The sequence below is a fragment of the Canis aureus genome, chromosome 8 (assembly GCF_053574225.1).
Source record: "Canis aureus isolate CA01 chromosome 8, VMU_Caureus_v.1.0, whole genome shotgun sequence".
In the NCBI taxonomy this organism is placed as follows: domain Eukaryota; kingdom Metazoa; phylum Chordata; class Mammalia; order Carnivora; family Canidae; genus Canis; species Canis aureus.
Window position 1 is genome coordinate 37364931 of NC_135618.1, and position 16607 is coordinate 37381537.

The window sequence follows — 16607 nt, forward strand, 5'->3', positions numbered from 1 at the left end:
CAGGAACCCTTCTGGGCATATGTCCTAGAACATGCTCATACGTGTGCCAACAAACAAGTGCAAGGATACTTGCTGTGAACTGTCTTTGAAGATAAGAAACCAGAAAACTGCCAATGGACAGTCACATGTTCATGAAACGGAACCCTACAGCAATAAACTGAAGGAAGTTGTATGGAGCAACAGGCAGAGACCTCACAAACAGTGCTGAGAATAATGCGAGAGAAAAAAATACACAGTTGGCAGCATTGATGTGGGATATTTTAAAAGCACAAAGCTTTTAAACCTACAACACGCACACACAGAGTTTATGGGAAGCACACATGTGTAGTAAAGGATGAAGACAGAATCGAACGCACACTAATGCCTGCCTCTGGGAGGGACAGTATGGGACTGGAGAGGGAAGCACCGAGAACCTGCAATTCCATCATGATGTGCTACAGCTTTTATTCAAAGGAAAAAACAAGGGACACCTGGGTGGCTCAGCAGTTGAGCGCCTGCCTGCCTTTGACCCAGGGTGTGATCCTGGAGTCCCAAGATCAAGTTCCACATCGGGCTTCCCATGTGAAGTCTGCTTCTCTCTCTGCCTATGTCTCTGCCTCTCTCTGTGTCTCTCTCATGGATAAAAAAAAAAAAAAAAAAAAAAAAAACCCAAAATCTTAGGCAAAAATGATAAATACGGTGGGCACACAAGTATTTGTGATACTCTATACCTTTCTGTAATTTCAAAACTAACTACTACCCCTCTAATTTCTTTCAAAATAAACTCTAATTATGCTGAGTGAAAAAGAAAATCAGTCTCACAACATTCTTGAAACAACAATATAGAGATGGAGGACAGGCTCATAGTTGCCAGGGGTCAGAGGAGTGGGTGAGGCTACATAAGGGTCATGGGAGGGATCTTAGTGGTGATGGATATTCCGTATGGTGACTATCAACATCCTTTCTGTGATATTGTTCTATGGTTTCCCAAGATGTCATCACTGGGGGAAACTGGATAAAGGGTACACAGGATCTCTCTGTATTTTTCCTTCAGACTATTCAACAACCTTGAGCGCTGAGCAGAAAGGAACCCACAGGTGCCAGAGATGAGCACACTGGAGGCCTCCCCAGCACCATCCTGTCTTGCCAGTGGTTTTAAGGAAGTGGTGCTGCCTCCCACGGTACTGTCAGCCATGGGGACGGAGGACAGTGGCTGTGGCAAGGATACTCCAAGTCCTGGGCACGAACAGCCACGCATCCCACATCCTGGTCTCGCATCCCACATCCTGGTCTCGTCTGCACATCTCCGCATGATGAGCCCCTCATCGACAATCATTTACATACAAATCTCTGAGCCATCCCACAGATTTCCGGTGACGGCGCTGCTCCTGGAAGCACGAAGGTCTGGATCTCAGGGTGCCCCAAGAAGCCACAGAGCTTCCCTCCTGACTCCAACCCTCGCACGGCCCCATCTTGAGTAACCCTTCTGCTCTCTGCATTTACCAATGCCTCAGTGGGTATCACTCTAGCACCCACAGGCCCTTGGCATTACTCGTGCATTCAGTTAATCATTACTGAGCTCCTACTGTGGGTTAAGCATCATGCTGTGCCAGGGGTAGGGAGGGAGATAAGCGGAGAGAGACCTGCACCAGGGCTCCTACATGCCGTCTTCTCATATCTATTTGGCTTCCCTACCCCACCACTCTTAATAACCTTCTCAGTCTGTGCGTCTCAGCTAAGGGATCTCTTCCAGGATCACCCTACCCTACCTGGAGACCCCTGGAAACACAAAGCCACTCTCAAACTCAGACCTCATTTCTTTTGAGCACCTATCTTCATCTGAATCAATCTTATCCATCTGTACACATACCCTTCTACCTGCATCTCCTCCCACCTCCAGCGTTGTCTCCACGAGGAGGGCCTCCTCACAACTAAAAACTATCTGGCACACAGCTGGAGCTTAACAAGCATTTACTACAGAAACACAATCATCCCCGTCCCCCTCTGATTCTCCCATTCCCACCATTCTCAAAGCCCGTGTGAGCCATTTCCAGTTCCAGTGGTAAAGACTTGTGAGTCAGAGCATATCCAATGGATAAAATAATCTAGGAAGACAACAGCTGTGAATGATACAAACACTGAGCCCCTGACTAAGTTTCTCCACCACCCTTCCAGTTTATCCTGGCCTGGCACCCAGGCTGACTCCGTTTGGACGCTACCCTCAATCTGCACAGGTTCTCTCTACCAGAGATGCAGTGTCACCAAGAACACCCAGATTTTGTTCTTTACATCATCTGCACTACAACTCTGGCCCACTCACACCAGCTGAGTAACCACCACGGCCCAGCAAACCCCTACAGAGCCAGAGGATGAGAGAGTAAAATGACAGACGCCACTCCAGTGACTCTTTAGCTCTTGGGACTGCAGCCTGCATGTGGGTGTTATGCTCATGGTTGGCAAGTTCCAGGTCCAATGTCACACATAGGTCACAGGAGGCAGAGCAAAAGCACAAACCGAAACATGCTGACTCTAAACCCTACAATCCTATCCACATAACACCCTATTTCCAAATTTTCCCCAATATTAAAAAAATGGAATAATTTCATTTTAGCCCAAAAGGTCAACATTCTGGGGCTACTATGTTTCCTCTATCTCAAAGACAGTTTACCACCAACCTCAGCTTCTTTTTTCTTTGCACGGACTTTCTCCACTTCCATAAGAATCTTCTGGGATTCATCCACATTTCCTTCAGCTCCCAGTTGCTCAGCTTTAGCAAGTAGTTTTCCTATTTCTTCATTCAACTCATGTACTTTTTCTGCCTGAGGGAAAACAGAAACAAGCAGGTCAGCAAACATCTAAACCAAAGGATTTTTTTTTTAATATCGTATTTATTTATTCATGAGAAACAGAGAGAGAGAGAGAGGCAGAGACACGGGCAGAGGGAGAAGCAGGCTCCCTGTGGGGAGCCCGATGTGGGACTCGATCCCAGGACCCCGGGGTCATGCCCTGAGCCGAAGGCAGACGCTCAATCGCTGAGGGACCCAGGTGCCCCAAGATTTCTTTTTTTTATTCATTCACTTGACAGAGCTGAAGTACACACAAGAAAGGGGGAGCAGCAGGCAGAAGGAGAAGGAGAAGCAGAGTCCCCGCTGAGCAGGAAGCCCTGAGGTGGGCCTCAATCCCAGGACCCCAGGATCACCACCTAAGCGAAAAGCAGATGCTCAACCAGAGTTACCCGGGTGTCCCTAAAACCAAAAGATCTTAACACAGAGACAATGAGTGTTTTTCCTGCTATACTTCTAATCTGTTCCACCAAAATTAAATGAAATGAAATAGCCAAGATCTTTGCTGGATCACAAGCAAACTGTAACAATTTTGACATCCTAACTGGCCCCATTGTGTCTGTGACCTTAAACTAAACCTGTGTGCTGCATTCCAGTAAGAGCAGCAGCATCCCTGTCACTTCCAAAATGGTTGCCAAAGTCATCATGGTGGTCACTTTCTAGGCTGTCTCTTCTCACATCTTCTATCACGCTTCAACCTGGTAAGGGCCACAAAACGTCCAGGTTTAAATGCGTAAACTTGTAACATATGCAAAATGTCTAATCAATTGGGATTTAATTTTAGAAATAAGGTAGAAGGGATCCCTGGGTGGCGCAGCAGTTTAGCGCCTGCCTTTGGCCCAGGGCACGATCCTGGAGACCCGGGATCGAATCCCATGTCGGGCTCCCGGTGCATGGAGCCTGCTTCTCCCTCTGCCTGTGTCTCTGCCTCTCTCTCTTTCTCTCTCTCTGTGTGTGACTATCATAAATAAATAAATATTAAAAAAAATAAATAAATAAGGTAGCACCTATGGTCCAGTTAGCAACTGCACATATTTTTAAGATTTTATTTATTTATTCATGAGAGATAGAGAGAGGTAGAGACACAGGCAGAGGGAGAAGCAGGCTCCATGCAAGGAGCCCGATGTGGGACTCAATCCGGGATCACGCTCTGAGCTGAAGGTAGATGCTCAACCACTGAGCCAGCCAGGCATCCTCTGCAACTACATATATTCTAAGCAACACTTTTACAAAATTGAGAGGCAAAGACACCGAAGAGACTCATCAGCTGCACTCAAAGAGGGGAAGGGTAGAGGGGTGTGCTGACAGGCCCATGACACACAGATCTACCTTCTTTACTGTGCAGAACAACTGCCCCACAGTCTAACCATTTCCCAAATAACTGTCCCCCCTTTCCTGTTTTATGTGGAGGTGTTAAAAAAGCAAACTTTAATAAGCTTGTACAGGGCAGCCCGGGTGGCTCAGCGATTTGGCGCTGCCTTCAGCCCAGGGCCTGATCCTGGAGACTCGGGATCGAGTCCCACGTCAGGCTCCCTGCATGGAGCCTGCTTCTCCCTCTGGCTGAGTCTCTACCTCTCTCTCTCTGTCTCTCATGAATAAATAAAATCTTAAAAAAATAATAAAATTGTGGCATCATAGTTAAAAAAAAAAAAGAAAAAAAAAGCCTGTACAGTAGAGGCAGAGACAGGGCAGCAAGCAGCTCCTGGGGGCTGCGAGCTCACGGGCAGCCTTCTCTTCTTACTGAAAAGCAGCAAGGCAGCAAGGACTGTCCACCTCAAAGGCGCACTGTCAGTGATAATGAAAGCTGCTAGCCTGTTGGCAGAATGGTTTTTAGAAGACACAGATCTGTACAGACAACTCAAGGAGAAAGTCTCCCAGGCATACCTTCGCAGAAACTTCTGCACTGATCTCCTCTTGCGTCTCTGCTAGCCGCTTCTTGGCAAGCTCAGTCCTCCGATCGCACTCGGCAATAAAGGATTCCAAGTGATCCATTGCCTAACTCAGGAGAAGCAGAGAGCTATGATCAGTTACAAGTAAGGTCTTAGAACCCATCAGTTCAATAGGACATATACTCCTGGGTTGGTTTTTTTAAAGCCTGTAACTTCAGTGGGAAGATCTTAAGCTACACTACAGCTAGCACATCCATAATCACATTAAACCAAGGGGCTTTGTTAAACCAAGTGATCATTTAGAAGCATTATCTTCTCATCTGATCTGTTTACTTCTAAAATTTGTAAAAGGACCCCCATCCCTCAATAACATTTCCCAGAATTTTTTTGGTCATAATTAATAGCGTTCTCTGAGGGGTAGGAAAGCCTGGACTAGTATCAGAGGCCCTCTTCTGGTGAGCTGTTGGGGGTGCGGATGATGTACTCACTGGTCTGTGTGAGCCACGTAAATATTATTCCCTCATGTTCTGAGGGTAGAGTTCCCCCTTCCACCTCAAAACAAAACAATAGAACAAATATTACTGAGAGCTGTGAGCATGATTAGTTATTGCCTGTCTAAAGTAGCAGGAAAACTGGTTACTACTTACCCAAAGAGATAATGGAATAGAAACTCTAGAAATCTAATTGCTCACTCTGAAAAGACTTGTGGGGAAACACCAATAAGCTGCTCCATGTGTTAGACAGTTATTATTTTGCCATGACCAGTCAAAGGCCCCAGCATAACTCCATATAAAACATACACATAGGATATCTGTCAGGCTTGGACCAGTGATGAGCAAGCAGCACCTCATAATTTACACCCACTCGTCCACTTGCAGATGGTGGCACTGTGTTAAGTATGACAGCAAGGGAGTGTAGCACAGGAGGACAGGACTGCACCAGGATCTATCACCAAAAAATACAGAAGAAAAACCTCTGGGTGGAGGTGATATAAAGCCGATGAAAGGCCAACAGACCAAACGGCGATAATCTATGACCCTCCACCCAAAGATGGGCAAGAGAAAGCACTCCCCGAGTATCAGTGTGACACTAGAATGGACAAGAGGGTTATAGTCTCCTCCAGAAAACGCTCGTTTCAAATAAATGCATACTTGGACATAGGTCAAGACAAAGAGGCTCTGTGATGGTGCCAAGCCCCCCAAGGGTGCTTGGAGAAAGGCTAAAGCATCATTGTCCACTAAGGTCAACTCCCAATTTTACTTCAATTTTGGAGTTCAGGATCTCTTTCCTGTTGTTGGTCATCCAAACATTCCCTGATAAACATTTCACTATGTTCAAATCAAACAATTAGGAAAGCAAATGATCAGTGTTTATCTGCAAGTATTATACTTCCCAGAAAGATACAGGGTTGCCAACTCTGCTGACAGGGTGATAACTCTCCAGGATCAAGTTGCCAGCAAGCCGATACAGGTCACATGCCACCTGTGCTCATATGGGACAAAGGAGCCTAGTAGACTAACCTCAAATGCCCCAGGTCCACACCCACACAGAGGTGCTGAGTCTGTGGTGCAGAGTCCCTTATTATCTACCCAAACAGAGCCATCTCACACCTGCACCAGACCCATAAATCCCCTCATCAGGGGTCCAGTGGGGAACAGACCACGAGACAATCCTGCCAGCACCCTGACCAATTAAAGCAATCAGCTGCAGCTTCAGCAGAACCCAAATTAGCTACAGACTCAGGCATCTGATAAGCTAAAAATTAAATGGCAAACTTCACACATAGAATAGCCACAACAGAGAGACATCTTTTAACTGCCACATCCTTTAAAAGATGGCACTGTTCGACTGCCCCTTCTTCTCAATGTGTTTGTCAACTTCAGATTGAGTCCAAAAATATATGACTTAAATAATTAAAAAAAAAAAAAAAAAGGAATTCACGTCAGGTGGCCTGAGTGGCTCCATTGGTTACGCATCTGCCTTTGGCTCAGGTCATGATCTCGGGGTCCTGGAATTGAGGCTGACATGGTGGCTCCCTGCTCACCGGTAGCCTGCTTCTACTCCTCCCTCTGCCCCTTCCTGCCCTACTCATGTTCTCTCTCAAATAAAAGCTTAAAAAAAAAAAAAAAGTATTCAAGTCTACAAATTAAGACCTTATCACAACCTACCATTTACTACAAAGTCACCCAATCTCTACGACTGAAGAGTGGTATGATGAAACCTGGACTACTGAGGATGCCTGAGCACAGTGCTGGCACAAAGTAGGCAGAGAAGTCTCACTGTGGCTGGAGGCTATTCCTCCACACTCGGGACTGTGTGGTGCTGTTCCCAGCTGTTGCCAGCCCAGTAGAAATGACACTGGCCACACATCAGGGAACCTGAGGCTGGTCACAGGGAACACGTGCCCTTGTGCTATGTTGCATGTCCACATATGTCTTAAAATGGCCACCTAGAAACTGTGAAGGTCTCCATTTCCCAGATGAAGAAATTAAGGTAGTTTCCAAACTACTAAATGATGGCACCAGGATATGAGGACTCCAAAGGCCCTACGCATAATGTGTACAACTCTGAGGCAGTCACCACCAGCCTGGTTCATGGATGAATAGAAAAAGTTAAAACAACTTGCCCAAGGTCATAAAGGGATTCTAACCCAGGATATCCAACTTAATTAGTAAATGGAACTATTATTTTTATATCTGTACATAGAAAAAGTAGGTATAATTAGAACTGGTCTCATTTGGTATATTAAAGATAGTCTGAAAATTATTTAGGATGTGTAGTTTCAGAACCTGTCAAATAAAACATCACAAAGCAAGACAATTTAGGGGAAAAAATTAACTATCTTTTTTTATTAAATTAAGAAGAATCAAAATCTTTATATTTTCAATATATTGACACTAAAGAAATGCTCGTTTTCACAAGGTAAATTAATGTGTTAACATTGCTGCTTGCCAGTTTTCGAGTTGAGTTATTTATTTATTTATGAATGAATGATAGTCACAGAGAGAGAGAGAGAGAGAGAGAGAGGCAGAGACACAGGCAGAGGGAGGAGCAGGCTCCATGCACCGGGAGCCCGATGTGGGATTCGATCCCGGGTCTCCAGGATCACGCCCTGGGCCAAAGACAGGCGCTAAACCGCTGCGCCACCCAGGGATCCCCGAGTTAAGAAACTTTAAATGTCATTTTGTTTTTTTTAAAAAAAGATTTTATTTACTTATTTGAGAGAGAGAGAGAGACAGAAAGTAAGAGAGAGCACAAGCAAGGTGGAGAGGGAGAAGTGGGCTCCCCGCTGAGCAAGGAGCCTCGATGCAAGGCTTGGTCCCAGGACCCTTAGATCACAACCTGAGCCAAAGACCAATGTTAAACCGACTGAGCCACCCCAGTGCACCTTAAAATGTTCTTTATACAGATTACCTAGTAGCAAAACATTTTACACCCTTTCCTAAGGAATTTCTGGACAAAGTACTTTCGAGAAATCAGGCCTGCCCCTGGCACAGTCAGGATGAGACTGTGTTGACCTAGAGGGAGCCAATGGTAAAGATAGGGAGACACCTTCTCCCAGATAAAACACCAGTGGTTCCACCCACCAAGCTCAAGTTGAGGGTCCAGGCAGGCAATACCTACGCAAAGAAATACCTTTCTATACCTCTTAATATGCCCAAATATGGTTACTCACTGTTAGCAAAGATGTGAAGATGGGAGAACTCTTCTACACTGCTAGTGGGAGCATTCACCCCACTGGATAACACTATGGTACCATCAAAACCCCAGATACCGTTCTGATCCAACAGTTCTGCATCTAGGAATCTCCCCTGGATACGTGCATATGATGGCAACGTGTAACGCAGCACCACAACCATCAACAGGGGACTGGTCATATAAACTAGACACCCATCCTTTGAAATACTACATAGCCAAAAAAGGAATAAGCAACTCTATACAAAAATATACTAAAAAGTTAAAAAAAAAAAAAAAAGAAGCAGCAGGTGTAGAACAAGGTGTACAGATTACCATCTATATAAAAAAAATAAAAGAGAATATAGACACTGTCTGCCTCAGGTATCCACATAAACCCCAAAGGAAACAGAAGACATCGGTTACTTCTGGAGGCACCCAGGTGACTGAAAAACAGAGTGGAGAGGTTTCACATGTTTTTACATTAGTAAGAAATGCTGCAACCTTAGTGAAATAACTCATCTTACAATTAGGCAATAATCCTCGACTGCTGCTTAAAGGATCAGGCCAAAACCTGAAGCTGAAGGGGACCTTGACAATCAATAGGTTAAGGCTGCCTGCAACAACCAAACCAACTGATCACTGTGCCAGGTGAGGTGATGTAACAGCAAGTGCAAAGCTCTGCCTCTGAAATATTTCAGTCACAAAAGAACTTAAATCTGATGATAAAGCCTCCAAATCTAACTCCTAGAGTACAGAAGTTGTAAAGATTAGGGGAAACATGTTAAAAAGATATCATGAGGTTATAATCAGCAAAATCCACGGAGACTTTTAAAAAATTTTTTCAAACAAATAGATTTAAAAAGACTTACAAAGCATTCTAATGTGTAGCCCTTATTTTGAATCCTGAGTCAAAGAAATAAAACTTTTATAAAAGAATCCCTTTTGAAGCAATCTCAGAAATTTGAACATTATCACATACTAAGTAATTATTTTTAAAATGACTGGTTTTAACACAGTCCTCCCTCTAGATGTAGTATTTACAGTGTTTAGCAGTGCAGTTCTGTCTAGCAGCTAGTACAAAGGAATCCGAACGGGCAGTGGGGCATGGGATGCCTGGCACTCAGACAGTGGAGCATGCGACTTCTCAGGGTTGTGGGTTTGCCCCCATGTTGAATGTAGGGATTACTTACAAAAACCTAATCTCTTTTTAAAAAAAGACTTGAGAGAAAGAGAGAAAAATCAAGCATGAGCTGGGGGAGTGGCGTGGAGAGAGAAAAGCAGGCCTGCTGAGCAGGGGCCCAACGTGGGGCTTGATCCCAAACCCTTGGGACGGTGGCCTGGGCTGAAGGCAAGCACTTAATCGACTGAGTCACTCACCCACCCCTAAAAAAAAAAAAAAAAAAAAAAAATCCAGTGGGGAAATACAATGATAAAGATGAAACAAGAGTCTCCACATCAACAGTCACTGAAAACTGGGAGACAAACCCCGGAAATTTCATTATCCTGCCCACTTCTGTATCTTTAAAGTTTCTCAGTAACACGTTCTTCAAGACACGTCAAGTAGATTGTCACCATCAAGGATGATACCAAGTCTCCATACCCATGGCAATGGCAAAGCTGACGTGTTCACAGATGAAATGACTGAGGTGTGCGGTTTGTCTGGAGGTCCGTGAGAAGCCAGGGTCCTATCTCAGGGTCGTGGGATTGAGCCCCATGAAGGGTTCTGCACTCAGCAGATCCACTTCAGGTTCTCTTTCCCTCCGCCTCTCCCACCCTTACGCATGACGCATGGGTGAGATCTCTTGCTTTCTCAAATCAGTCAAGGAAGCCCTGGTAAATCAACCTTAGTCTTTTTCTACAGAAAAATAATCCGTGTAAGCATAGCTTTAAACTGTTAACAGTTCTATGAGCACAACTCCCTGCTTCCTTTGAGCCAGCAGAGCCTCAGAATTCTGACCCAGAGCCAATCCTTGAACTGGCCATGTGACACAGGCCTCCAGAGACTGCTCTGAAACACTGCTACAAATCTAACCAACCAAGATCAGCTTGTGGAAGGTAAGAAGCAAGCTGTTCTTGTTGGTATAAGAACATTTGGTACGTTCTTTTTTAAATTGCATTAGGATGCAAACCTAAATACACAATTCTCATTCCACCAAACAGTATGGCAACTTTCCATTTTTTCTTCTTCACATCAACAGATACGCCTTCTTCTGCCATCCACAGCTAATGCAGTATTTCATTTCACTGTAAGGCAACTACTTTAGCCCCTTCAAAACCAAACCTATCTGGGTATTTTCACTATTTCAAAATGATCCAATGAACATTTTATGTCTTCTCATACATAAGCAAATATCCTTGTAGGATAGCTTCTTAAAAATTGCTTAAATATTTTAAATTTGTAAAAAGAGCTGAATTCTTTTTTTTTTAAGATTTACCTATTTATTTATTCATGAGAGACACAGGCAGAGGGAGAAGCAGGCTCCACACAGGGAGCCTGACGTGGGACTCGATCCCGGGTCTCCAGGATCATGCCCTGGGCTGAAGGCAGATGTTAAACCGCTGAGCCACCCAGGAATCCCAAAAAGGGCTGAGCTCTTAAAAAAGACCTACTGAAAGTCAAATGTCAATCTATAAATTCAGCAACTAATTATGAAAATAGATCTTAATGCTCTCTGTAAATAATGCCTTCTATAAACACAGAATTTTATTTTAAGATTTATTTATTCATATGCAACACAGGAGAGAGGGGCAGACATAGGCTGACGGAGAACCGGGCTCCCCGTGGGGGGCCGAGACCGACGTGGAACTTGATCCCAAGACTGGGGATCACGCCCTGAGGTGAGCCACCCAGGAGCCCCTAAAGACAGAATTTTAGGGATCCCTGGGTGGCGCAGCGGATTGGCGCCTGCCTTTGGCCCAGGGCGCGATCCTGGAGACCCAGGATCGAATCCCACATCAGGCTCCCGGTGCATGGAGCCTGCTTCTCCCTCTGCCTGTGTCCCTGCCTCTCTCTCTTTCTCTCTCTGTGACTATCATAAATAAATAAAAATTAAAAAAAAAAAAAAGAATTTTAAACTAATGTACCAAGAATTAGCAAATCAATTAAAAACTCAAGTTTTAAAAAAGGTTTTCTTTCATGAAAGAATTAATAAAAGGCATGGCTGTCTTAGCAGGACCATTGGTATGCAAAGCTTTCGCACTGACCTGACTACAATAGTCTGTAGGTCAGGATTAGCAAGAGTCAGCCCACTGATCACAGCTGGCTAAAATGTTTCTGAAGGATTCTGCTTCTCAAAACTGCAATTTCGACAAGAAAAACCACATCTAGCCTTTCTGATAAACCTATCTGTTCATCCTGAATCAGCTATCTTTAAAAGATGAAACTGACTTCGTGGTTGGTCACATGGAAAGGGGAGCCTTTTAGACCTCTGGAATCTCCCAGAGTGAACGTGCACTACCTATGAAAAGATTTAAAAACCAATTTTCATCAAATTAACTTAATAAATCTGTATTTTGAGAAAAGCTTTATTTTTCCATAAAAGTGTATTCTGAAAAAAAAAAAAAAAGTGTATTCTGCAAAACTAAGGAGATAAAAAGTTGTCTTAGCCTGGTATTTTACAGCCAGGCCACTTTTAATCACTGTAGTTAAGAGTAACCCATGTACATGCAAACACTATTGATATATATAAATTAAAAACTTAAGGGCTCCAGGGATCCCTGGGTGGCTCAGCAGTCTGGCGCCTGCCTTCGGCCCAGGGCATGATCCTGGAGTCCCGGGATCGGGACCCACCTCGGGCTCCCTGTGTGGAGCCTGCTTCTCCCTCTGCCTGTGTGTCTCTGCCTCTCTCTTTCTCTGTCTCTCATGAATAAATAAATAAAATCTTTAATAAAAAAAAAAAAAAACCCAAAACTTAAGGGCTCCATGCTGGGTATGGTGTTTACTTTAAAGAAACAAAAGAGAACCTTGGGTAAATTTTATGGCATGTGAATTATATTAAAAGCCAATGGAGACACTTTTTAAAAATCTCCCTCCCTAACACCCAGAGATATCTTCTGGCTTTACAAAGCAACATTCCACTGTGTGACAAGACAATTTTGGTAACTCGTTCTCCATTAAGCTTCATTATAGCTTCTTTTTCTCCCTTTAAAAAAAGGTTGCAGGGACGCCTGGGTGGCTCCGTGGTTGAGCATCTGCCTTTGGCTCAGGTTGTGATCCTGGGATCTCAGGATCAAGTCCCGCATCAGGCTCCCTACCTACCTCTCTCTCTGCTTCTCATGAATAAAATATTCAAAATAAAATAAAATAAAAAACGGTTGCAATGAGCATCTTTTCTATGTACTCTTTTGCACATATTCCTAAGATATGTTCCCAACAGCAGAGTTCTGCAAGAAGTACATATATGCATTTCACATGCAGACTATGCTCTGACTACCCTCCTTCAAATACAGCTACTGCAAGCTGACCTTCATTCCTCAGGGTAGGAGGACCTTTTCCACGTGTTTACAGCACTTGTTATCAAACATTTTAATATGAACCATCTATAAGATCAAAAATGATTTTTAAGGGGTAGAGGGGAGGGGTGGTTACCTTTTAAAATGAAAACCTAATTCCTATATATAGGAACATCTCTCTGCTCATCTGAACATATTAATAGGTGTACAACAGCCTTGTTTAAAAAACACACAAACTGTGGAGGGGCACTTGGCTGGCTCAGTGGGTAGAGCATGTAACTCTTGATTACAGGGTCGTGAAGTGCACAGAGCTCACATAAAAATAAGTAAAAATAAAGATGTACACAATTTAAAAACATTGTTTAAAAAACAAGACAAGAGGGAATCCCCAGGTGGCACAGCGGTTTAGCGCCTGCCTTTGGCCCAGGGCGCGATCCTGGAGACCCGGGATCGAATTCTACGTCGGGCTCCCAGTGCATGGAGCCTGCTTCTCCCTCTGCCTATGTCTCTGCCTCTCTCTCTCTCTGTGTGTGACTATCATAAATAAAAAAAAAAAAAAAAAAAAAAAAAAAAAAAACACAAGACAAGAAATGCCTGGGTGCCTCAGCCATTGAGAGGCTGCCTTTGGCTCAGGGCGTGACCCCAGGGTCCTGGGATCGAGTTCCCATCGGGGCTCCCCACAGGGAGCCTTCTCTCTGCCTATGTCTCTGCCTCTCTCTGTGTCTCTCATGAAAAAATAAATCTTTAAAACCACCACAACAACAACAACAAAAACAAGACATGAAGCACCTGGGTCAGTGTCCGACTCTTGGTTTCAGCTCAAGTCACAATCTTAGGGTCATGGGATTGAGGCCCATGTCCAGCTCTGCACTTAGTGGGGAAGATGCTCCTTCCCCCCTGCCCCCTCCCCGCCCCTCCTACCACCTGTGTGCACGCCCACCCTCTCTTTCTCTAAAATAAATAGATCTTAAAAAAAAAAAAAATAGTATCTTAAAAAAACGCGCACACACTAAGGGGCACCCAGGTGGCTCAGTCAGTTAAGGGTCCAACTCTTGATTTCGGCTCAGGTCATGATCTCAGAGGTTATGAGACTGAATCCTGTATCTGGCTTTTGCTCTGCATGGAGTCTTCCTCTTCCTCTGCTCCTCTATCCTGCTCCCCACCTCCCCCACACTTCGTGTACACCTGTGTGCTCTCTCTCAAATAAAATCTTCTAAAAGAGTAAGTTAAATAAACACTATGGAAGCATCATATCAGACATTGCATATCCACTTAACCCATCATGTAGATAATTTCACATCAACAATACAGTGAACTTGCTCAATTCTCTTTTCACAGCTATACATCATTTCGTCCTAAAGAGCAACTGTGATTTAGGCAGTCCCTTACTGAGGACAGCTACTTGGTTCCTGTTTTTTTGCAGTTATAAATGCTATAGAAATATTCTAGAACAAATTTAGCTTTATGTGCAAGTCTATCAGTGAGATAGAATCTTAGAACTGACCATGCTAACAAGTGCTTTCACATCGGGAGATGTTGAGTTATCCAGGAGGTGTACCAGGATTATTTAATCCTCCATTTCTGGGGCACTTGGGTGGCTCAGTGGTTAAGCCTCTGCTTTCAGCTCAGGTGGTAATCCTGGGGTCCTGGGATTGAGTCCCGCATCAGGCTCCCCACGGGGAGCCTACATCTCCCTCTGCCTATGTCTCTGCCTCTGTGTCTCTCATGAATAAATAAATAAAATCTTAAAAAAAAAAAAAAGAAATCCTCCATTTCTTCAGTTCTGAGTAAGGATGAGCACCTGACATAGGATTATGTGCCAACTAGGAAACGTCCTTTTCTATCTTTTGCCCATTTTCTATTGAACCATTGATACACCATTCGTGTCAATCGTGATGAATTTTACATATAAAGATAACTAGCCCATCATCACACACACTACAAATATTGTCCCAGTTTATTCTCATTATATATGGGAACTTTTTTCCCCCAGTAATCTCCACACCCAACATAAGGTCAAACTTGTGATCCCAAGATCAATAGTCACATGCTCTTAGGAATGAGCCAAGCAGGTGTACAGGTATTTTTAATATGCTAAATTTTAAATTTTATACAAATGAATAATCTAATCTTTCTCTTATAGCTTCTATACGTCAAAGCATCAAAACAACAAAATTCATTTCCTGGGGATACAACTGGGTATTTTCCTACTGGCTAATGCATAGTTTTCATCAATATTCATTAAAAACACCCTACTTTCTTCACACTGGCAAAATACACCTCCTTCAAAATATACTAAATGACTCTGTGCATCTCAGTGACTCCATTTTTTCTATTAATCTGTTTTCTAACTTTAAATTCATCGGGTCATTAAAAAAATGCAAAAAATAAAAATTAAATTAAATTAAATTAAATTAAATTAAATTAAAAAATAAATAAATTTTTAAAAATGCACTGAGGGAGCCTGGGTGGCTGTCTTCGGCTCAGGTTATGATCTCATGGGTCAGAGTCCCATGTCAGGCTCCCATGTGGAACCTCCTCTCTGTGCACGTGCGTATCTTCTAACAGATAAATAAAATCTTAAAACAAAAAAAAAAATACTCACATTCTGAGTTAGTAGAAACACTAAGACTTGTAGTCCAGAAACCATGAGTATAACTGAGATTTCAAAATATATACCTTTGCACTTATCAATCTCTGAAACCTTGATGTCCCTAGTAATGGCTTCTTTGCATAAGCATCTGCAGCTTATTGAAGAATGAAAATTCACAGTATAGATAAATTTCCTTTCCAACCCTCTACTCTTAGTCAAGCTGTTGCTAAAGGCATTTTTAGTTAAAGATTCAACATTGACAGCACACTGTGGTTAAAGAATGAATCTGGGAAAGAATCATTAATTTTAATCACAAGACTACTGATTTAAACAGAGTCTCTCCTTTTAAAGTGTCTTCTGGTGAGGAGGAGACATCTTTCCTTGGCTTCCTCACACCAAGCTCTGTACCTTCCCCATCACTTAGGAATCTGAATGCCACCAAACCCCTTCACTGACCTCTGGTCATACTAGTGATGGAGGATTAGGAAAAAGAGAAAACATAAATGGAGTGACTCTAAATTCTGCACTCTCAATGGGAAAGGATGAACCCTGCTATTAAAGGGTGAAAAAAAAATCTTAGGTCCACAATGGTTTGTGGCCTGAAAGGACCACAGCACATAAGCTACTTACTATTCAGGGTTCTGTGGGAACAAAAATCTCAGAGGGGTAGGGGACAGATTACAAAAAATGTCTTAAAAAAGATTCCTTTGGGAGGCAACAATTTTTTTAAAAGTTGTGAAATTCCATTTTTAAACCACTAAACTGGGCAGCCCCGGTGGCGCAGCGGTTTGGCGCCACCTGCAGCCCGGGGTGTGATCCTGGAGACCCAGGATGTAGTCCCACATTGGGCTCCCTGCATGGAGCCTGCTTCTCCCTCTGCCTGTGTCTCTGCCTCTCTCTCTCTGTGTCTATGAATCAATAAATAAAATCTTAAAAAAAAAAAAAAAAAAAAAAAACAACACTAAACTCCAAAAATTTAACATTACTATTGGGTTATAAATTGATACTATATCTTTATCAACAACAGAAACAAAAGAGAAAAAGGACACCGTTACAGAACTATCTTGTAAAGATGAACACACGTATCCTGTACAAGCCAGCAATTCCTCTCCTCGGAAAAGACCTGGATAAATCCTACTATGTGTACGCCGAGAATATATTTAAAAACATTCA

The 16607-nt window shown here is 43.3% G+C and overlaps 1 protein-coding gene across 6 annotated transcripts in view; it reads right to left on the bottom strand.

The window, feature by feature from the left end:
* The window catches only part of LUC7L (LUC7 like), a 35889-nt gene that overhangs the window by 11745 nt on the left and 7537 nt on the right, over positions 1–16607 (bottom strand). For all 6 annotated transcript variants that reach the window (XM_077905895.1, XM_077905898.1, XM_077905899.1 and 3 more), the window contains 2 exons: positions 4707–4817; positions 2655–2798 (listed from right to left, as the gene is read on the bottom strand). In XM_077905895.1, the coding sequence (XP_077762021.1) occupies positions 2655–2798; positions 4707–4817 (255 nt within the window). The remainder of the gene's footprint in view (positions 1–2654; positions 2799–4706; positions 4818–16607) is intronic.